The sequence below is a fragment of the Eschrichtius robustus genome, chromosome 11 (genome assembly GCF_028021215.1).
Source record: "Eschrichtius robustus isolate mEscRob2 chromosome 11, mEscRob2.pri, whole genome shotgun sequence".
NCBI lineage: Eukaryota > Metazoa > Chordata > Mammalia > Artiodactyla > Eschrichtiidae > Eschrichtius > Eschrichtius robustus.
The window spans coordinates 25,530,572-25,555,070 of NC_090834.1; the positions used below are offsets into that span (position 1 = coordinate 25,530,572).

The 24,499-nt window shown below is 38.0% G+C and overlaps 1 protein-coding gene across 1 annotated transcript; it reads right to left on the reverse strand.

The window, feature by feature from the left end:
- Positions 1 to 2,935: 2,935 nt before the first annotated feature.
- RAB39A (RAB39A, member RAS oncogene family) lies at positions 2,936 to 24,174 on the reverse strand. Its single transcript, XM_068556260.1, has 2 exons — positions 23,942 to 24,174; positions 2,936 to 3,471 (listed from the first exon to the last, which is right to left on the reverse strand). The coding sequence occupies exons 1-2, from the start codon at positions 24,166 to 24,168 to the stop codon at positions 3,045 to 3,047; spliced, it is 654 nt and encodes a 217-aa protein (XP_068412361.1). The 5' UTR covers positions 24,169 to 24,174; the 3' UTR covers positions 2,936 to 3,044.
- Positions 24,175 to 24,499: the final 325 nt, after the last annotated feature.

Here is a 24,499-nt window from a genome sequence, read left to right on the forward strand (position 1 = left end):
CACATTTGTCAAAAATCATATAATGTACAAAACAAAGAGTGAAGTCTAGAGTAAAGCATGGACATTAGTTAGTAATAATGTATCAATATTGGTTCATTAACTATAACAAATATATTACGCTAATGTAAGATGTTAGTAATAGGGGAAACTGGGTAGAGAGGTAAGGAGGTATGAGAACTCTCTCCTTTCTGCTTAATTTTTCTGTAAACCAGAAACTGCTCCAAAATAGTCTATAAATTTAAAAAACAAATCTAGACCATCATACAAAACTTGCACGTAAATCCAACCATAGTAGCATTATTCTTAAGAGCCCCAAAGTGGAACTAACCCAAATGGCCATTTACTGTGAATGGATAAATGAAACACAGTAATATCCACACCATTGAATATTATTCAGCCATAAAAAGAAATCAAGTACTGATACATGCTACACCATGGATGAACCTTGAAAACATGTTAAGTAATTGTATGATTCCATTTGTATGCAATGTCCAGACTAGGCAAATCTGTAGAGACAAAGTATATTAGTGGCTGCCTAGGGTTTGGAGAAGTGGGCGAGCGAGTGACTTATAATAGATTCTTTTTCTTTGGGGGGGTGGATGAAAGTTTTACAATTGATTGTGGTGGTAGATGCATAACACATTAAATTGTACACTTTAAATAATATGGAAAGTAAATTATATCTCAATGAAACTATTATTTAAAATTATGATTAATGTATTCAAAAAGGACAACATATACAATTTAAGCAAAAATTATCTATGAAATGCAACTAAAGGAAAATTCTAGAATTAGAAAAGCTGAAATTAAGCACTCAGAAGATCAGTTTAACAGTACCTTAGTCAAACAAAAGAAAGTATTACAAATGTCAATTTAAAAATAACTACACTAAAATTTCGAGGGAAAAACATGGAAAACAGAGAAATAAGTACATAAGACATATGGAGTATATGTAAAACACTGTGTCTAGCCAGGCCCAAGTCACACAGCTTAGGGAGGAGACACACCACCTACCTGAATCACAAGGACTTCTCCAAAGGAAAAATGAGGTTCTGATGCCAGAAGTGGAAGGAATGAATTGCAAAGAAAACGAACAACAGTACACTATAATCTAGATATGCATCCGTAAATACATAGGTTCCCTGGGGTTGTGATCTGGTACAAACAATAAAAAAAAGATGAGACTCGTAGTAGAGGCTGCTAGCTTCTGCTGAGGAAAATGTCCAGGGAAGAAGAGTTGATTTATTAAGTTATTTTTTTAGAGTCCACATATAAGTGACATCATGCACTATTTGTCTTTGTCTTATTTCACTTAGCATAGTGTCCTCCAGTTTTATCCATGTTGTCTTAAATGATAGGATTTTCTTCTTTTTTAAGGTTGAATAATATTCCATTGCATATATATACCATATTTCCCTTATCCAATAATCTACTATGGACACTTAGATTGTTTCCATACCTTGGTTCTTGTGAATAATGCTACAATGAACATGGGAGTACAGATATCTCTTCAAATAATGATGATGTTTCCTTCGGATATATACTCAGAAGTGGGAGGGAGGAAGGACACAAACTGACCATGTGTAAAAGATGTTGTAGGAATGAAAAGGTCTGAACACCTAGGAAGAAAGGGGGAACATGGAGTATTTGGAAAGGACATTGTTCAAGGTCATACATAATTTAAAATTATGACATTTCAGTGAGTCCGTATGCATGAAGGCTTGCTTATATTTCGGGATTTGAATACAGTGCAAAGAAATGTTGCTAAATTTTCGATCAACATCAAAAAAGAGGGTGGAAATGTTTTTTCTTTTATTATGAAACTGCAGGAAAGGCAAGCCTTATAAGCAGCCTGAGGCCCAGTAGAATTTTTCCTGATGGTAGTGGTAATTTAGGAGAAGAAGAAGGATCCAAGGCCATAGAACAATTTTGAAAGCTAAATAAGACTGCTGAGTCTTCACCCAGTGTATGAGATTAAGTTTTAATGGCATATGATGAAGTGGCCATGACACAGCCGGCAGAGCTCGTTGAGTTGTTGAAAATGGCTCTTGAAGCTACAGGAAATGGACAGTAGACATAGAAAAAGAACAAGGTAAATCCAAGAGTGGAAGGACAAAATTAATCAAGAGAAAAGTCAAAAATAGAGAAGAAAAGCAGTAAACTTGACAAAACCAAAACATTGTCCTTTAGAAAGACGAGTAAAATAAGCAACATTTGGCAAATATGATAGAGATGGGACTAGCTATAAAACAGAGAGAATTTTTTTTTTAATTACAAAATAATACTATGCTAGCTTTATACCAACACATTTGAAAATCTGGACAAAATGGCTAAGTTTTTCTTATCTAAATAAGGACAGTATACTATAACAACAAAACATTTGCAATAAAACCTTTTGCTTGGATCCTTAGATATCTTTATAAAACATAAAATTTTCAGGAGCAATAAATCAGAGAACAAAAATTAATATAAAACTTATTTTCTCATGTTCAGGAAAAATTAAGGGAGAATAAATATTTCAGAGAATGGGTTAAAAACCTGGTACCTTAAACAAGGAATTGTTATTTTAGGCCTAGTTAATAGCTCTGTGATTGTTTACTTTGTAAGTAAACAGTGCACTTTTAAATCCACTTTACTATTTAATATTAATTAATTAACACTAGAGAATGTAATTCCTGGTAAAATCTTTTCAATCAGATTATATATGCACAAAACATCCATTTCAAACTGTCAAGAAAAATGAGTAATATTGACATATTTGGATATTATGGTCAGTTATATGCTAACAAAGTGAGAATGGAGGCAATTATGTAGATACTCCAGTTTCCAGAAAAAGTCATCTGCTTTGCTTGATAATTTAGCAAAATACCAATCTGGTAGTTTAACAAGTAAGCATATTGCTCTGAATGAAATACCTTACAAAATTGTGTTAGCATGGGTTTATAACTTTTTTAAATGCTTTCATCACATCATTCTGTTGTTAATGTTGGTATTTATCCTGAAAGGACACCCAATCTGTTCTTAGTTCTTTGGCATGTATGAAGTCAGCAGAAGCACTCTTTCCTGGGTTTTACTGCTTCCTCAGAAGAATGCACAGTATTAGGAACGAAACCACTTTTAACCCCTTCCCAGCCATCCTGAATACAAATTTCTCCCCTTTTAATAAGCTCATATATGTCTCTTGTCAAGATAGTGAAGGATTCCTCAATATTTGTAGCATCTTTTGCTGAGGTTTCTATATACTTCATACCACAGTCTGCTGACAGTCTTTCAGCTTCTTCCCTTGTAACTTGACGTTGTGAAGCTAAATCACATTTATGTCCCACTAGCAGAAATACAATCTGAAATGGTTGTACATGCATTTTTGCTTCTTCTAGCCAATCTTTCACATGTTCAAAAGACCGTCGGTTAGTAATGTCAAATACTAAAAATCCACCAACCGAGTTGCGGTAATAAGATCGAGTTATTGATCTGAAAAATAAATAGAAAAAAAGGTTGTAATTAATGTGATTTAACTAGAGTTTATAAGTCAAATATGAAGTGTCAAAGTGAACAAAAAAGTTCTATGAAACTAATATGCAAGCCAGTTTCATCCACTGACATTAGATATTTTAAAATAGACAAATAAGCACTTACATGTCATCTCACACTCAGGATTACTTGTTTTTATTTTTAAATATCTGATAGAATACTTATCACATTACTGTGCTTAAAAGTAGGCACACAAAAAGATTTGGTGTGGGGCAGAGGTTGCACAGCAGACCAGATCTTAAGAATCTCTCCCTATCATTTAAATCAACAGGCTTTTCTTTCTGTCGGTTAAGGAAGAAGAAACAAAGGCAAACTTGTTATAATGTCAGTTACAGATTTAGTCCTGGGCTATACCTATTCAAGAAACAGGAAATTGTTCAGACGTGGGATATGAATCTGAGATGTGCATACTTATGATTGTTTGCCTCTACAGATCTAGTCTCTTCTGATCGAGGTTCCTGTTGGGTAGCCCCTCTCCCATGGTTATGGCTTTCACCAGGTTCTGGCAATCTCATTTCCTTTCCTTACCCCTTCTGGCCAGGTCGTTAATGGCTTCCCACTGTTGCTATTACTGAATGCATCACCATCCTTTGTTGGTGCCCTTGACCTTGCCCGCATTTCTGGAAAGTCACTTCATTAAACTCTTTTCAGTTAACCTTTCAAGTGTGCCATTTGTTTCCTGACTGAATCATGAGGCAAGGGGCCAAGGCTATACTGTTTTATATTTTTGCCTTTACATATGTTGTTTTCTCTACCTAGAATGTCTTCTACCCTTTTTTTTCCCCCAGCAAACTCCTATTTCTTCTTTGAGTCAGTTCAAAAATCCTGTCATATAAGAAGCCTTCCCTGTCACTGTCTTCTCCCCCTCTACCTCTCTTAGGCACTTCTCTCTCTTATAATTCCATTGAACCTTTGGCATACCGCCATTATGATTATATCAATTTTCATAATGTGCTGACTGGGTTTGTTGGTATGTCTCCTACTCAATTCAAACTCCTTGAGGGTTAAACATATTCTGTCTATGTATCTAACAACTGCCTGGCAAGTGATGGATGTAATTTAATATTTGCTATATTGGATTAATTAATCTTATCAGAGAGGGAAAGTGTTAAATGTTGTATTAGCCAGAAATCACATGTGTCTCAGTTTCCAAGTTGTCAGTGATCTTGTTTTTTTTGGTCCCGCCGCATGGCTTGCAGGGTCTTAGTTCCCTGACCAGGGATCAAACCCGGGGCCCCCTGCAGTGGAATCGCAGAGTCCTAACCAGTGGACCGCCAGGGAATTATCCCAAGTTGTCAGTGATCTTAAGCATTGAGATCATCCTTAAGCAAGTTCATCTGTTACTTGCCTGAGGCATCAAAGATCTTTGTGGAGGGCCAGTGTGTTATTTGGTACTCTCCAACTTTTACATACCTTCTTTATCCTTATTGCTGAAATCACAGCTCAGTTCAGTGACCTGATACCACAAGTACCACTTGAAGAAAGTTTACCTCCCCTTTCCATATCTCCTGCTTCCCCTTCTCCTCAGAATTCATGGTAGAGAGGTTCTCAAGCGACTACTTAAAAAAAAACCTCTCTCAAGGACTACTGTACCGTACAGTTGTTGACAGTAAGAAAAAATCTCCCACTATCACTGGCAGGCTACAAATAATGCAGTTCATTTAAGTTGTTGCTGTTTTTTTAATTTTGAGGGATAATTAATTTGTTATTGTTTTGCTACTCATCTATATATGTGTGAATTAGACAGATGTGCAGTGTCTTAAGAGAAACCTAATTAAGGCTGTTATTAGACTGAAAGCTTTCATTTACTCAGCACCAAGTCTGCATTACCACCCACTCCCTGCAATTAATTTACCATTAGTATAATTTAAAACAACATGCTTTTGTGGTTAAAAATTCAACATTGAAATGTTTGTCTATTAGGCAGAGGCATGTAGGAAATACCATATTTTCTAGCACTTTGTATTTAATTTTGAAAACATATTTGGAACACAGTTGCCAAATCATTCTATAGAATAAAATTATAGCACAGTATATGTAATATATTCTATAAAACAGCCCTTATTAATAATTAGTTGGAATAAAAGGTCCTAATAGGATATCTGCCTTTTTCTATATAATAACTTGATCTCCAGTTTGTGTCTGGATATTAGATTTAGAATTCTGATATGGTTAGCCTTCAGATTCATAATTAGTTGTCCTAAAAGGCAGGGATTCCCCTAAAACAACTGGGCATCCCTGCTGTCAGTTATTTAGGGGAAGAGACAGGCCTTCAAGACTGAAAAATGGAACTTGAAAGGCAGGTCTTACAGAGATGATGAGGGAACATCTATCTTTCTCTGGAACTTCCTCTCTTGGGTCGAGACACTTAGTTCTTCAGAAGGTCTTGAAGGTATTTTAAGGAGGCAGGGAACAGACCCTAAAAGAACAAGGTAGATAGGCCTCCCTGTAAAGAATCCAAGAGTTGTAAAGAATGATGAGTAACAATTCTTTATAAGCAACAACATCTTTTGCATGTTCTTTTATATCTATTTCCTTCTGGGCTTTGAAAGTCTCACTGAATGAATAAATGATTTAAAGAAAGCCTGGGAAAAGTTACACTGGACAATTACAGGTGTGACATTTTAGAACACAGACATGTCCTCTTTGTCATGAGCTATTACACTTTTGAGAAATGGTTCTTGGCTTAAAACCTGGCATTGAGACTAGACACCTGAACATCAGGTGACTGTGCAATCTGAGTGCTCATCAAGAGCTAGGTTCTCTGATTCACCAGGCGGGAACTTTGTCCTCAAGCAGAAGTCATATATATAGGCAGGAATAGGGGTGGGACCTGAGGGGACCCAGAGTAACAAGGCTCACACACCCAGCATGTCTACTTCTGCAGCACCCTCTCAACCTATGGACTTATGTGGATTTCCCTATAGTTAAAGGGGGAAAAAAATTCAAGTCTGCCTTACAGATGGCTCTAGATAATATGCTGGCATCAGTCAGCTCCACTCAATAGTGGAAAAGAGAAATCCTTCCATTTGTGGAACTTTTAGTGGTACTTTTTCCAGAGGAAGAGATGGGGAGATGAAGGTTAAGGATCTACACCAATTCATGAGCACAGGCCAAGGGTTTGGCATGTTGGAGAAAACAAAATCAGAAGACTGATAATAAGGAGGTTTGGCATGTGTGGGTGGGTCTTGAGTATGCAAATACTGTATCCTATGTGAATACTCACCAAAAGTCCCCTCTTTGAAAGAGTTCCTAATAATTGGTGAAACAAAATGTTCTGTTCTATAGTCATCAGTCAGTATTTTTATCCCAGTTTGGACTCACAGTAATCATGGTAGGAGGCTGGGACTGGGCTGAGCAGAGACTTTCTCTTGCCTCAACTGTCACTGCTTAATACCCAATTTTCCAGCAGTTACTGACACCTTGGATATGGTACCTTACTCTGGGAAAACCATCACAGAGGAGACACTGATATGTCCTCACTGTAATACACATTTAACGTGGACTCAAGCCATGCTAGCACCACCATCCATGAACTTATGGAATACCTTATACAAAGTCATGGTATCCCACACTTTGCTATAGACCAAAGGTTTCAGTTAACAGAGGAAGAAATGGGCTGATGCCATAGGCTTCATTGATCTTATGTCACTATCACCTAGAGGCATACACCTATAAAACTGTGGAATGGGTTATTAAGATTGTTATGTTAACAGATACACCCATATATATATAATATATAAACAACAAGGATCTACTGTATAGCACAGGGAACTATATTCAATATGTATTACAATAACCTCTAATGGAAAAGAATCTGAAAAAGAATATATACATATACATATATATACATATATATAAAACTGAATCACCTTGCTGTACTCCTGAAACTAACACAACATTGTAAATCAATTATACTTCAATTAAAAAAAAAGATTTAGTTATGCTCATGTCCAGGAGTTGACACCCTGTAAGATTTTAGCATGACTCTTCAGGATGTATACGTTCTAATCTAGTGAGTAATACAGTAGGTGGTGTTTTTTTCCCCATGAATAGATGCTGTGGTATGGGAAACAAAGGATAAAAGTGGGGTGATGGTACCTCTTGCAATTACACTTAATGAGTCACTAAAATTTTTTGTTGCTTCTAATTCCTGTGACTCTGAACTCTGCTGATATAAAGGTTTTAGTATCCAAGGGAGAAATGCTTTCACTAGAGAACCTCGTGATGCTTCTATTGAATTAGTAGCTGAGACTGCCAATTGTCCATTTGGGGCTTCTTATGGCAGTGGGTGAACAGGCAAAAAAGGGGCAACAGTATCAGTGGGGACCACACTGGCCTCCTGCGGTCCTTGCTGCCCAGAACTTCTGGGATCTTTTGGTTCATTTCAAGCCTGTCAAGTCTCTGGGACGCAGACATGCTTCCAGTAACTTTCGTTTTTGATTAATGTCCTCAAGTTGGTTTTGTTGCTGGCATCCAAAGACCTGATTGATAGAAGCTACAGATATTTTGTAGGAAAATAATGATACAAAACAAAGTCACAAACATTTTATAAATTTCAACATAGCTTTATGAAGCCAAAATTCCTTCATTTAAAAAAATTGTGGTAAAAAACAGATGAGATTTACCCTCTGAACAATTTTTAAGTATACAGTATTATTAACTATAAGCACAATGTTGTACCACAGATCTCTAGAACTTTTTCATTCTGCATGACTGATACTACCAGTCCCATTGATCAGTAACTCATTTCCTACCCTCCCCCCAGCCCCAAGCAACCACCATTCTACTTTCTGCTTCTTTGAGTCTGACTACTGTAGTTACCTCATATAAGTGAAATCATGCAGTATTTGTCCCTCTGTGACTGGCTTATTTTGTTGCAGGAAAATGGGGAGCGAGAGGACAGTCCTGTCCCAGGTCTCAGGTGAGTCCCTGGGACAGGCCGCCAAGTAAGGGTCCTTGGCTTTGTACAGGAAAGAATTCAAGAGTGAGCCATAGTAAAGTGAAAGCAAGTTTATTCTGGGAGATACACACTATATAGGCAGAGTGTGGGCCATCTCAAAAGGCACAAGGCCCTGAAATATGGAGTGGTTAGTTTTTATGGGTTGGGTACCTGCATAGCCTAATGAGTGGGAGGATTATTCCAACTCTTTTGGGGAAGCGGCAGGGATTTCCAGGAATTGGGCCAAAAGGCCCACTTTTTGGCCTTTTATGGTCAGCCTCAGAACTGTCATGGCACCTGTGGGTGTGTTGTTTAACATGCTAAGGTGTTACAGTGAGCATATAATGAGGCTCAAGGTCTATTGGAAGTCAAATCTTCTGCCATCTTGGGCCTAGTTGGTTCTAGCCAGTTTATGTTGTATAGTCAATGTCATTCTTTTAAAGGTTGTGACCTTTAAAGTGAGTACCCACTTCCCTCCTGTCTCAATTTCACTTAGCATAACATCCCCAAGATTCATCCATGTTGTAGCATATGACAGGATTTCCTTCTTTTTTTTATGGCTGAATAATTTTCAACTGTACTTATAGAACACATTTTCTTTATCCATTCATCTCAAAGTTTATTCTTACATGTATATTCGCTTTAGAATAGAAAAAAAAATGGTTGTCTTGTTTATGTAAACATTTTAAACTGTTTAATTTTTCTATTTTTTTCCTGAAATAATATATAGACAAGTGAAATTGAGAGCACTGGAATTGGCTTACATTTATAAAGAATTACTTAATATATGGGCAATGCAACCAAAAACTGTGAATGAGATCTTAGATGTTATTGTTATGAACTTTATAGGATGTGCACTGGTCTCTTAAAAAAGCAACAAAACATAGAGCACTTGCTGACTTACTTGGGTAAAATGAGCCAGATGGTCCACTGGAAATGCCCTTCTTGTGGCTTTGCCAATTGCCAAATAGGTATTTAGAAGATGGAAGTACTTTGATGACAAAGGCTGTTTGTTGGCAGCAAGCAGCCTATGAATGCATTAGCCTTGTGAGTGCCTTTTTTCACCATGACATTACATTCCTACTGCCCTTCTGGGAGTAGTCACTGTGTTGATGCTTTATTTACCTGCTTCACTCGCCTTGTAATCCGGGCCCTTAGAACTGCTTTCAAGAGACTAAAACACAAGTCTCCCTGCTCCTTGTATTATTACTGACTCTAACAGTCCCTGCCTTTGCCTTCTGAAACTTGGGGCTTGTAACTTAGAATATCTTTTTTCATACATACAAACATTAAAATTATCTTTCTATGTATAATTCCAGGGTCTTTCCATCAAAAATCAAGTCTGTGGTTGTGGAGGCTATATGTAATACTGACAAGCCCTAATGGCCATATTCTGTCTTTGAATATGTGAATCAATTCCCCTGTGACCATCTTTTATTTTTCTTTTACCACAGATCATCATTTTATGATAGTGAGGCCTTCTTATCACCCACAGCATGCTCTATTCACCTTTTATCCTCTATTTTCCTCTATAGTAATTAACACATTCTAACGTCCTATATAATTTTTCCAACTTATTTGGTTATAGCCCATCTCCCCCCATTAGAAGATAAGTTCCATGAGAGAAAGAATTTTTGTCACTTTTTTTGGAACACTGTATCCCTAGTGTCTAAAACAGAATAGGGCATGCATGAGGCCTACTGAGAGTTGTAAATAAATAAACAACTGAATTAATAAGTTCAGACTCTGTAAGACTGTGTCCAGGCAGCATGCAAATGCTAAGCAAATGGGAGAATAACAGAGGGAAATACAAAAAAGCTTATCTCCTTTTGATGTTTATAGTAGGTATTCATGAAATGGGCTAAATAACAAAGAGAGAAGTGGGCTGAATAACAGTGCACATTATCAACATAAAGATGAAATCATCCACTTTTTCTAAAGAACTACTGTATTTAAATTGGTAGTAATTCAAATTGTATTTTGTAGTGGATTCTGGAAGGCAGAACAAGTTAATGTGAAAATCTAAATAATTTAGAAATTAATGAGAAATGTTTCTAGCTTCACTATTTGTCTGTAAGGTGATAATGAAGGATGCTTATTTTCTATTTGGTATGGTACCAGAAAGTGTATAAAAGATTTTAGCACTCATTATGATACTTTCTGGCACCCTTTTGCAGAACAAAAATGAGATGATGACCAGCTTCTCTGATTATTTTATTTTCCATACAACATAATGCATTATGTGATTTAACATAATTAAAGAACATTTTTTCTTGGGTTATAATCCTCCTACCATTTTTGTGACTTGTTTCCATACAACTTTCTCAATATTGCTTCATTTCATGTGATTTGTATATCTCTCCACATTTATAATTTATACTGGTATTTATCCTTTTCTCATTTCATTCTATGTCTGAAATTATGCAGCTTTTATTTTCAAGTCATTTGAATAGACTGTTCTTCTTTTTCATTCTTTTTCTAAGTTTGTGTTTTCATCAAAGTTACCTGTGCACTTACCACACATTCTTATTTTTCCCATTCCCCAAACTTGCCAAAACTGTACTGTTATATCATAATTTTAGGAAGATCATTTCTTGGCATTTGTGTTATTCTGACCATGTATACTTTTCAATGCTGTGCCCTGGAATAAACTGATTTCTTTTCCTTAGATTTAATAATTATCTTGCATATTAATCAAGATAGACCAGGCTATGCTATAGTAAGAAACAACCCACCTCTTGATAGGAAGAACGTTAAAATATCTGGGCTGTATTTTAAAACTACCACGTGTGAGTTCTGCTCAAATCCACTGGTTGGAATTAGTCAAATGATTCTAAGTGCAAGAGGGAAGGGAAATATATTCCTCCGTGTGTCCAGAAGAAAAGAAGCATCAGATATGAGTGAGCACTCTCTACCACATCTTTTTCTTCCTTTCTTTTTCTTTTTGCTAAATTTTCCAAGTAGTCCTCAATAACCTAACCCCAAACTCTGCCAGTTGCCATTTTTTAAAAAGTTCATTCCTGTTAGCTTTTCTGTCAATTTCATCTTCCTGAGGAGGTCTCTCTTACAATCTTCTGCCCTGCTCCAATCGGGCCTGGTTGTCCTTGGTATCTGTGGCAGAGATAGCATCCTATGATCTCCCTTCATCATTTTCTTGGGCATTTCCTTTGCTTTTCTTCAGGGGTAAATCTCCTGTTCCTCATAGCCCATGTCTTCATTCTTGGTTTATTCTTTTATGCACGTATGTGTTTGTCTGTGTCTGTGTGTGTGTGTATAGAGCACATCCTCAAGTAGCTTCCTAAAAAAGATTCATGAGGGAAAAAAAAAGATGCATGAGGTAATATTTTGAAGTCTTGCATGTGTTTATTCTGCTTTCACAGTTGAATGACAGTTTGGTCAGATACGAAATTCTTTCAGAATTTTGAAGTCTCTCCATTGCCTTCTAGCTTCAACTGTTGTTTTCAGGAAGTCTGAAGTCAATCTGATTTCTGATCTTTTTTATGTGACCTATTATCCATGTCCCTCCCCCGCCCCACCCCAGAAGTTTGTAGGAACTTCTCTGTGGCCCCAGTGTTTAGAATTCCACGATGATGTCCCTTAGAATGTGTCTACTTTCATCTATTGTGCTGGACCCTTCCAATCTGAAAACTCAGGTCCCTCCCTACATCTAGGAAATTTTTTTTGAATTGCTTCACTGATGATTTCTCCCCTCTGTTTTTTCTGTTCCATTTTTCTGGAATGCCTGTTACTTTTTTATTGAACCTTTTGGACTAGTCCTCTAATTTAAAAATATATATTTTTTTCCTATTTTCTAAGTCTTTGTCTTTTTGTCCTACTTTTTGAGAGATTTCCCCAACTTTATATTTTATTTTTTTCTATTGTGTTTCCAAAAGCTCTTTTGTTCTCAGAATATTCTTTTGAAAAAATAGTATCTTGTTCTTCTTTTATGATTTAAATACTTTCCCACTATCCCTCTGAGAAGATTACGGACAGGGTTTTTTTGGGGGGGTTGTTTTTTTAAACATTCCCTTCTCCCTTATTAACTTTGTTTTTCTGGTTCCTTTTGGTTTCTGTTTATTTTGGTCTCTAGGTTTCATGTTACAGATTTCCTAGTATTTCTTGTAATCTTTCATTGAGACTAAAAGCCTCACTCATAAGATGATCAGGCTGGATCATTAAGTTGAGGAAACTCTAATGTTGGTCTCTTAAGTCTTTCTTCTTGGCCTGGTCAGATGCATCAGAAATGATTTCACCAATGTCCTGTTTGAAGGGTGAAGGTCTGATTACTAGCATTCTGGGAGCTAAGATGGGGAAGAGGGCTAGACAGTCTTAGCATAAAACATGCATGCATTCACTTAAAGCCCTTACTTTTAATAAGGGACCCCAACCTCAATTATGCCTGATGCTTCCAGTAAGAGACTCTATGTTTAACTCTTTTCAAAGAATAAATTTCTAGTTTTTTGCTAATGTGGGGGGAGAGGAAGTCACCTGGTGTGTGGAATGGTGGAGGGGATGTGAGGATCCAGTCTTTCTTAAACAGACTGACAATCAATGGTATCTTCATTCCCACTTCAGAAGTATCGGGTGTCACCATTTCCTGAATCTTTAGGGGATTCAATGATATATACTGTTTTGGTCTTTAGCTTTTTCCACTCCTAGCTTAGAAGCCAATTTTCTTTAATCTGCTAATTCATTTACCATTCCTCCATCTGCTTTCTTACTTCCAAAATTTTTTTGCTATTGTCTCCTTACCTATTCTCCTTGCTAGGATTTATGGTTAAAAAACAAAACTATTGTCACTTTAGTGAGGTTTCAGGAAAAAAAGCTAAAATAGTCATAGGTGTTCAATCTGCTATCATTACTGGAAGCCACTTCTTTTTTAATTGTTATTGTTTCCTATTGTTATTTCTCTTACTACTGACATATCCTTCATGTCCCAGCATCAAGGACCACGTTCTTTTGGATACATCCTCTGAAACTAGCCCTAACCCTACACACAGATGACAATTCCTCCCTTTGTTCTGCCACCAGAACTTATTTTAGTACTTACTAGCGTTTATTCCAATTATTTATTATCTTTCTTTGCTGTGAGTCTGTGAGAAAGATCTCTAATTGTCCCCCAGCGTCTATTCTCCCTGTCTTCCTTTAGTAATAGAACTCCATGAGTTTTAGCTTGTACATAGCAACTCATATAGAAACTATATTCCCCAGCTTTCTTACAGTTAGTTTTGGCGTATCACTAAGTTTGGATCGATGGGACATGATAAGTTATGTGTGCCGTCTGAGGTTCATCTGCTTGAAGATGCCATTTGCCCTAGGCTTCCTCTTTCTCCTTCTTGCTTGTTAGGAAATGGCAATAACTGGAAAACCCTGGAAACTGATGTTGAGGCACAGCCACCTGGATAGTCCAGAACTGCTCACTCTGGACTATTAACATATGGGAGAGAGAAACAAAGTTCTGTATTATTTAAGGTTATATATTTGGTCAGTCTCTGTTACAGCAATATAGTCTGTACTCTACTCAGTATAGAGACAGCATGGACCTTCAATGTGAGACTATATCTTATTTATTTTTATATATATTTTTGCATCTAGCCTGGTATACAGTTAATCTAAATAAATGCATAGATTTCCACACATAAATCATAATCCTGATTGATTTCAGTTTCTCTAGAAAAAAATGGAAAACTACTTCACAGTACTTTTGAAACTTTACGACAACATAGGCAGTATTTGCTTGTAGCTTTGCCTAATACCCAACATCTCTCCTTGTCTAACAAGGCAAAAGACTTCTTATAAATTCCTCCACTGCAGTGGGCTGGGTTCATTCCTGTTACTAAGTGTAGTAGTGCAGTCACTGAGTACTGCATGGAGGGGAGAATTGATTGTCATTGCAGCCACAAGTGTTTGCTGTCTGTTATCAGTACCGCTTCTATTGTGTAAAGCTATTTCTCCTTTTGTTTCTGAATATAGCCAAAAAATAATGGTTTGAGCAGACACAGTAATTAACTTGGATCTACAGAGATGGGAGTGGGGATGGGGTTGTATGCAAACAGAATATTTTTCAGGATAGAAACTACACAATGTGCCAATAAAACTCTTTTCAACCATGCCAGGAGGCCTGATGCAGCAGAAAGAGAACTGAACAGAGGAGTTAAGAGAATTAGGCTCTTATGCAAACCACTAACAAATGATAAGGCCTGGGGCAAGTCAAAGACTCTCTGGACATTAATTCTATCATTTTATAAATGAGACTGTTGGGACTTCCCTGGCGGCACAGTGGTTAAGAATCTGCCTGCCAGTGCAGGGGATACGAGTTCAATCCCTGGTCCGGGAAGATTCCACATGCCGCGGAGTAACTAAGCCTGTGCGCCACAACTATAGAGCCTGCACTCTAGAGCGCATGAGCCGCAACTACTGAGCCTGCATGCCACAACTACTGAAGCCCTCGTGCCTAGAGCCTGTGCTCTGCAACAAGAGAAGCCACCGCAATAAGAAGCCCGCACACCACAACAAAGAATAGCCCCCGCTCACCGCAACTAGAGAAAGCTCACATGCAGCAATGAAGACCCAGCACAGCCAAATATAAAATATAAAACAAATAAATAAATTTATTAAAAAAAAAAGACTCCATGCCCCCAATGCAGGGGGCTGGGGTTCAATCTCTGTTCGGGGAACTAGATCCTGCATGCATGCCACAACTAAGAGTTTGCATGATGCAACTAAGAAGTCTGCATGTGACAATTAAGATCCACATGCTGCAACTAAGAAGTCTGCATGCCGCAACTAAGAAGTCCGCATGCCACAACTAAGAAGCCTGCACACTGCAACTAAGAAGTCCACATGCCGCAACTAGGAGTCCGCATGCCGAAACTAAGAAGCCCACATGCCGCAATGAAGATCCTGTGTGCCACAACTAAGACCCAGTGCAGCCAAAGTAAATAAATAAATAAATAAATATTTTTTTTTAAAAAGGGACTGTTGTACCAGATCCATCCATCTGTTTCTTTCCAGTCCTATGGTTGTACCAAAATGGCCAGAATGTTGACTTCTGTAGCTTCTTTCATGTGTCTTCTCCCCTCTCGCTTTCTTGGAATCTGTTTTCAATTCATCTCTCACTAATTTTCCTCACCTCCAATAGTCCTCTCCTATACAATTAGTTATACCTTCTCCTCCACTTTTAATTCTCTTTTTAGAGTCTGTCCATCTGTCCTATCATATATGTCTTAAATTTCACCTCATATTTGATTCATTAACTTTTGATTTCCTAATCCCATAGCCTTTCTGTAGCCCTTAAAACAAGTACTAATGATATTGCATGATCTGTATAAAACTATGACAAGTGCCTAGAAGTCAGGCAAGAGGAGAAACCTTTTCATTTTGAATGAGGGGACAAAAACCAAGGAATTCTCTAGAGTCTATTGATCTGATTAGATCTTGCCCTAAAATATAGTAACCAAGTGTTTTAAAAGGGAGACCTGATGGAGTCATTCAGAAGCACTAGCAAAAGAGACAGAGAATCATATGAGAGAAGAAACCATGAGAGGTTCTCAAATATACTCCTAAAATTTAAGGAATTGCCTACAATTTTTCTTTGAAGTATTGGCTCCTAAAGTGCTCTAATCTTTCCATCTATTGGTTCCTAAAACACTCTATGTAAAAGGACTCTGGGTTGGGAAACACCATATCTGTCTTGGGCGTTTACAAAGTATATTAGGATATTAGTATATTAAAAGCTCTGAGAAATCTGGCAACAACCCAGCACTTCCAAAACTATTTGATCAAGGAAACTTTTACTCAAATTACACCTATTACTTTGAAAAATGCTACTCTGAAGAAAAATGATAGGCAATGCCTAGAATTTGAGAATCTATAATCTTTCTTCATAATGCCTTCTCTTATAGCCAGGAAGTTCTTAGTATCTATTTAACTCCCATTTGCAGTATTCTCTCTTGATCTCTTCTTAGAGAAGAGGGTTCAGTTTAGGCCACACACTATTCTTTTGTATTTCTGAGGCAGGAGTCTGTGATTAAGGCTGTCCTTCAGCCTTATCCATTTGAAGCCATATCACACTAAGTCCTACGAGATGGAAATACATTTGGAAAGGCTAAAGAATCAGAAGAAAAACCACTTTTAACATTCCTAGTACAGGAAGATAATTTAAGCAGAGATTTTGACCAATTATACAAAAAGCAGAGGAAAGAATAGGCATAGAGAAGGATAACATTTTGCCAAGAAAAGTCACTGATGAATTTTGGGGCATGGCTTGATAAAGACCTTTCTCAGGTGACTCTGATGCACTCACTGTACCAGTGAAGTAGAAATAAACCTAAGAGAGAAGTCTCTGTCCCCTTACCTCAACATTTTTTTGGCATTGAGATATTTTTGATGGTTTCTTTATATCCTAGCTATTGATATCAGTGGATGGTCTTAAGGACTTACTGCCAGTAATAAAATAATTTTATTTAGCGTATTGTTCCTAAATGAAAAATGAATTATCACCATAGGAAAGAAATAGAAAAAAACTTCAGTACATTTTAAGAATGTTTAAAAGAACACTAAGATTTTAAACCAAAATAAAATAATATGCCAGCTAGCCATCGACATTTACTCAGTCATGCTTGTATACAGAACTACTATCTGTATTTTGAAACTCTTTCACAGCTTAAACTAAAAATATACTTTTAAATTTAAAACATATTGGACCTCTGTTCTACAGGTCAGAACAGTACTTCATTACACAAAGTGATTCTTTTCAGAAAACAATGGGTTTTAATAATATTTGTTTCTTGATAAGCTAGGTAGATTGTGTGGGGTAATAATTTTTAAATGAACTTCCCTGAATTATATATTGTCAGAATTGATTAAAAGTTACTGACATTTGGAGGCAGATTTATTAGTATCATAAAGTAAAGGCTTTGTAGGTATTTCACTTTAGAAAGAATGAAAATATCTTAATAAAGTAAAATCTGATGTTCTCTGGGGGGTGTGTGTGTGTGTGTGTCTGTATACCTCAGGTGAATGGCTCACCTTTCTTTTTCACTGCTTGATAGAGCAGACTGAAAGAATGCAGATTCCCTTCTAACTCAGCTAGGATAAGAATAACTGGCTCTTAAAACACTAAGATAAATATTCTCAGATCATTGCAAGAAGTTGCTCTTTAAACTTTAACATGGCTATGGAGGCTAAGTTGTTAAGAAATCTTTATGCTAACCAAACTGACTGACAATGGCTAGAAATTTCTTCTCTCTTTCTCTCAGACTGAGCAAAGCACTTTTCTTCATGTGAAAACTTTACTGAGTGATTCATGTACTAGCAACATTATCTCTACTTTTTTTTCTAGCCCTTTCTTTGAAAGCTAAATGTGGAGCCAATGTGTCAGAATAGGTGGTCATCAATGCAGCATGATGAGAGGAAACTCCAACACCCATCAGCCATAGATCCATAACTCTGCCAACAGGGAAATGTTACTTCAAGATGAGGTGTTACCTCCTAGGTGGTCATCCTCTTTTAGAATAGAAATACTCCTGTCAGAACCCTTATTAAGTTTTAATAATTTTGTGAGTCTTGGTCATCTAGCTACTTCTCTCTCTGAAGTAAGATGGAATAGTACGGGACGGCTTTTCAACTGAGATGTGAGGGAAAATAGAAGTGAAGGATAGGTCAAGGTCCTACTATCCAAAAACAGAAGGAAAGAAAAGTAGGAAAGCCCCAAAGTCCCCAAGAATGAGTTTTACCTACTTTGTAATTTTGCCTGCTGCTGGCCTAGGGCCTTCAAACATTGGAGAACAATATTTAGTCTACTATATTTACAATATTTAGTTACTAAATAGTCAGAATGTATAATCACCTTCATATAGCAATATGTCATTGAGGCTGTGGCTACACATGCGAAATCAATTGATTCATTGAAGAAAAAAGAAATTAAGAAAAATAATCACAGGTTTTTGAAATTACTGGCTAGCTTCTTAGCTGTACTGACTATACAGTCACTCAAAATAGTCTGAATGCTCTGAGTGGACAGTGAAAATAACTTTTATCATATAAAAATACATTTGGCTACACAGGTCATCTTTCCACATTCTGCTACACTTGTTAGAAATGATGCTGGCTCCTTCTTACATATAGTTTTACTCTGAAACTCCATAAAGTAGATACTTTTTGGGGTGACTGCTCACTTCCTTCTGTGAATTTCTCTTTCCCAAAAAGTAGACCCTTACGGATTCATTTGCATTGGATGACCCATAATGCATACCTGGGATATTTGTATTATAATCCCTTTGTATTTTATGTATATATTATCTTAATAACTGGACCCTGGGGGAGCTGATTCACTGGCCAATCAAATAGTCAATGAGATTTTTTCTTTCAAGAATTTGAATAAGAGGCTCAGAGACTGAGACAGTTGGGAGCTGACAGCATTGGATAATGGAAATAGACTAGAGAGAAAATCCACAGACTCTTGTTATTAGAGCTTCCATATTTTCAGACACTTGTATGTTCAGTGAGATTTTTGTCTCTCATGAGATCTGCATCATTTATAATTTATCCCTTATATCCAAACTAATTTGGTTATATTTCTGTTACTTACAACACAAATAATTTTAACCAAGACAGTATATTATCAGATTACTCAATACAAATATAGTCTAGCTTTCTATTGTTTCTAATAACTTGGAACTACAGTAGACTGCAATGATTTTGGGACTTAATTGTGGACAATCTCTGCTCTGTTACCTATGCAATTATGAACCCACCAATCCACTATCAGAAAATCATTTTCTATTGAAGATCATGAACCACAGTAAGGAGAGTGGGGATCAAATAAGGGTCCTTCAAAAAAAAACAAAAAACAAAACCTATTCAGTTTCGGAATCTTATAAGATACCTTAAGGAGAAATATAAAATGTTCATGTTGCTTACTTCTAAAATTATGAACGGAGAACATAAATTAAACCACTTTTAAACATTTACTTCATATGAATGTTTTGAAGGGGGAGAGAAGAAAACAGAGACAAAAGGGAGGCAGAGGGTAAATAAGGAGAATAAGTTAAAAAGAAATGAGAGGGCTTCCCTGGTGGCGCAGTGGTTGAGAATCTGCCTGCCAATGCAGGGGACACGGGTTCGAACCCTGGTCTGGGAGGATCCCACATGCCGTGGAGCAACTGGGCCCGTGAGCCACAACTACTGAGCCTGTGCGTCTGGAGCCTGTGCTCGGCAACAGGAGAGGCTGCGATATTGAGAGGCCCGCACACCGCGATGAAGAGCGGCCCCCACTTGCCGCAACTGGAGAAAGCCCTCGCACAGAAATGAAGACCCAACACAGCCAAAAATAAATATTAAAAAAATAATAATAATTAATTAATTAATTAACTTTAAAAAAAAGTCAAAACTCTCTAAGGAAATCATCTTAAAAAAAAAAGAAAAAAAAGAAATGAGCGCATAAAAGACACATTAAAATAAAAAGGAAGGAGAGGAAAAGACAGAAGGTGGGAGGAAACTGTGAGTAGGGACTGATAGATGACAGGGGTAAAGGAAAAATAAAAAGAAGAAGTTTAAGGAAGGGTAAGACACATAAGGAAGAGAAAGATACACAGTAGAAGAGGAGCTAGAGGAAAAGAGATGAAAAGGCAGGCAGAGAGTTAGGGAGAGGCCCAGGACGTTAAGTGGTATTAGTTACAGGTCACCTTCAGATTTTTAGGGGGGCAGGGGAGGCTGTCCCTTTTATAGCAATTACTGCTTACAGCCCTTTAGCTGTAACCAGCCCATTAGCTGGTTAACTAATGTCTGCACATTTTCCATTGCTCCAAACTTCAAAAGTTTAGTTGGTTCTGCTCAAAGAATGTGACTAAAGCAACTCATCAAGGGAGCTTTCCCCAAATTATACTACTAAGAACACTAGTTATCATAGATTTTCATGTTTTAAGAATAGCCCCTCAAATAAATGGTGGAAATGCTAGTTTAATCAAAGTTAAACAGGTTTCTTTGCTCAATACTTCTTGGAGCCTTTGATATGAATTTCTAAGAGAGAAATGGAATATAGGGATTTCCAAGCTTATTTGATTACAGAATCCATCCTTTAAAAAGAATCAGAAGGTATGAGTGTTCTGCAGAACACGCTTTGAGAAGCACTACACTAGGAGGACATTATTCTCTGAACTTTACAACCAGTGGCTGTAACTGTAATACCCCCAAGGCCAGACAACACGAAAAAAAGGCCAAATCTGGCTTGAAGCTTCAGGTTTTCTATCCCTACAGCTAATGTTGCTTTTTCTTTATCTCATTTTATCTTCATATTGCTTTAAGTGCTTTTCATGGGAAAAATTCAAAATTTATATTCTTACATTTGGTGCTCTCTATACTTCTAGCCTTATTTACACTTATTTATCCTTATTAACGCTGTTAAGCAATATTCTTGTTTCCTTTCCTGCTAAACTTCTTCCACTATGATGATTAAAAAATAAAAGTGGTGACTTCTAGTTTCCCCCCAATGCCCACAGTGCCAAATCCATCTTCCCTTTTTCCTAGGCACATGGTAGCCCCGTGTAAGTGTGGCCTTGTAACTAATTTCTCTTCACTGAATTGAGAGCTGAAGTGATCTGCACCACATTGGCCTCACTTGCTTAGAAGAAACATTACTTGATTTAGATCTTTACTTTCCCCTCCCCTGGAACTGGCACAGAGTTTGCCTGCAACCCAGCTTTGTTCACACAGAAGAAGATAATGTCCTAGGGATGGCAGAAAACTAAGAGAGAAGGTACTTGAATGATGGCCTGGAGCAGGCCACTCCAACAACTTGGACTACTTACCTTGAGACTGTTACACAAGAGAGAAATAAACTATTGTTAATGAAGGCACTGTAATTTTTAGTATCCTTAATACAGCAATTTAACATTTATCCTGACTAAAACATAGTGTTAATAATAAAAACTTAACAATTGAGTGTTAAGTTACAATTTACAGATGCTCACATATTCAACATTTTTCTAAACCTTCTTCACTTTGATTTTGTTCCTTTTTATTTTTTGTAAGTAGTTATTGACTACTAGCATGTATTATCTGAACTTCGAAAGCTAAGGCTTTATTTGTCAATTATACCTCAATAAAGCTGGGTAAAAAAAAGATAACTAAGGCTACTTATGGTCATAATCATCAGCTCACTATTTTGTTGTTCTGTAACATATTTGTTTATGCTTTTAAGCTATACCCTGAACTGTCTAAAGTAGGTTTCTTTTTGTTAGTTTATATCTAATCACCAATAAACCTCCAAATAGAATGTTTTCCACAAATTCCTAATGGTATAATTATAACTAATGACAGAACTATATATTCATGAACTATATATTACCTTTCTATGAAACAAATGTGCTTACTCAAAATAAGTATCTGTATTTTCTTAGAGGAAGGTACAGAATGATTTAACATTAATTGTTTTCAATGCAATTTTATGGAGAAACATTCTGCTAAATGAGAGAGAAGCAAGTATTTGGGGGCAGCTACTGAAATATGTATGTATTTAGGAATACATCTTTGGTAAAGAGCCAAGCAAAATAAAGTATGACTCATTGTCAGTAAACATTCCCTAAATGTCTTTGCATTATTGTGAGAGTTACTGTCTGGTTTTAATAGTGTATATAAAATCAATTTACATTCTTCTTAAAGGCAATAAAAAAAAATGATGTATTTAACAGAAAAGGTCTTTAAAATCTAACAAATTAATCATCTCTTACTTTCTTGTCAGTAAGTTTTTAAGGAAAGAATTTTAGACACAAGAAGATTTTACTACCTATGTTTCTTGTAGCTGCAATTATCAGTAGTTGCTAGAAGTTTAAGGTATAAAGAACACGTTTTTATTATTTTCACTTTAGAGGGTAGAGCAAGAGCTCTTAGTAAATGCTTTTTTCTGACCATGGAATATCTTAAAGTTCATCTCTGATTGAGATAACAAGTGAATGAATTTGCAGTCTACCTTATAATGGTAAAACTGCAATGAATCTTAGAGATCATAATGACTCCATTTTACAGATGAGGAATCAGAGTTTGAAAAATTATTTTAAAGGAGGCTTCTTGAAAAAAAATTTTCTTCATGGAATTCTAGGTATTGTACAATTCAAATCAATAAACTTTAACACTTCTCTAAAGGGCTGGCCTTACTATCTTTCCACTTTACACATTGGAAAACTATGGTATAAGCAAGCTAAGAAGTTCACTTATCTCTATGAATCAGTGTCATAGCTGGGAATGGAAGCCAAAACTTTAAATGTTGGAACATTCTCACAGAAGTAGACTGATCTCATTCAGAATGGATGCTGGCTGGGGTGAGGGGAAGCCATGTTTGGGAAATCCGGTCAGTAAGTACTCTATTTCACAAACAAAGTACTTGCTGAAGACTACAAAATGCTTGCTTTAATGAGTTCCAGTTGATAATGCAACCTTAAAAAAGCCCCAAACACTACAATATATCAGGTCCCTACTTTCCTCTAAAAAAATTCCTTGAATCCTAGAAATTTAAAATGTGCTTCATATCTGGTTAAATCTTAAATATCTAGGAAATGCATACAATTTACGTTTAGTTTTGGATCCCTCCTTCTCTATGCAGAAAAGTATTTTCTGATCTATTATCACTCTGGAACGTTAAGTACCTATTATAAATAAAATAAAGGAAAAGTTCCTAACAAATCTCAGTATGTACATCTCTCTTTTCTTCACCAAAGCACCAATGATGACAAACTTCTAAAGACAACTCAACCCTTAAAAACAACAAAAAACTCCTCTGCTGTGCCTGTGTCCCTGATGTTACATCTAGTTGCTGTACAAGACACATTCCCACGGGTCCTGGACCAGTATTTCTGATGACCACATTCGGTGCTGTGAGGTGTTCAGACCATTACCGCATTCATCATCTCCCTCTGAACGATGCCCAATGAGCTCATGCAGTAATCTGGGTTGGAACACTGCTTGCTGTGAAGCTAAATGGATCAATCACGAATCTGGGAACGCTTCTATGCAGTTCTCCTGGGCCGCGTAGATGGGAAGCCGCTCCGTCAGGGGAGGAAAACGGGAGCTTGGAGGAGGGTGGCCAGGTCAGGGTGTGTACAGCGAGGGACACTGAGTTTGGGGAGAAAGCAGCAGGGGAGCCGAAGAGTTGGGGATAAAAATACTAGCAGGGGTAGAGAGCTGGGGAAGAGGGGGCTGGTGAGGGTGACCTGGGTTCAGGCGGGAAAGGAAAGACGGAAAGGGGGCGCAGGAAATGGGAGCCAAAGAAAGAAGTGAGAAACTGCGGAGGAGGAAGTCGTCCCTGGAAGAGGAGGGGCAAAGGGGAAGCGAGAATGGAGTGTTTGCACTTTCGAGAGGGAAGGGCCAGAGCTTCTCCCGACACTGGCCTGTGCGGCCGACGCTTGGGGAAGGTGCCCCAGGCGGATGGAGGGGGCGGCGCGGTCCCTGGGGTCCCGGCGCCGGCGGCCCTACCTGAACCGCTCCTGTCCCGCCGTGTCCCAGAGCTGCAGCTTGATCCTTTTGCCCGGCTCGATCTCCAGCAGGCGGGAGAAGAAGTCCACGCCGACGGTGGGGTCGCAGGCTGGGGAGCGCAGCCCGGGAAAGCGGCCCTGAGTGAAGCGGTGCAGGAGGCACGACTTGCCCACTGTGGAGTCCCCGATCACGATGAGGCGGAACTGGTAGATCCAGATGGTCTCCATCGCTCACGTGCCCAGCTGGCTCTAGGGCCGCCCCACCCACCCACCCACCCGCTGCGGGGCAAGTAAGGCGGCGGGAACTGTCCCTTCAGCACCTCCCGGGCGCCCGCCTGCCGGCTTCCAGCATATTCCTGCGGCTTCGGCCGCCGCCTGGTCCCCGCCCTCTCTGGATGGAGAGGCGGGGCCCGGCAGGGCCAGGGGCGGGGCCTCGGGCCAGGGGGCGGAGCAGGGGCCGTGGTGAGGGTAGGGTGAAATAGTCTAGTTGCTCGCGGACTCCCGCCCCCGACCTCTGTAAATCACTTTCCCCCAAAGCTCACTGGGCGCCGACGGGAAA

Coding starts and splice junctions, on each gene's coding strand:
- RAB39A (XM_068556260.1), bottom strand. CDS start 24,168: ATGGAGACCATCTGGATCTACCAGTTCCGCCTCATCGTGATCGGGGAC. Junction 3,472..23,941: donor GCGGGACAGGAGCGGTTCAG/GTAGGGCCGCCG, acceptor TTTATTTTTCAG/ATCAATAACTCGATCTTATT.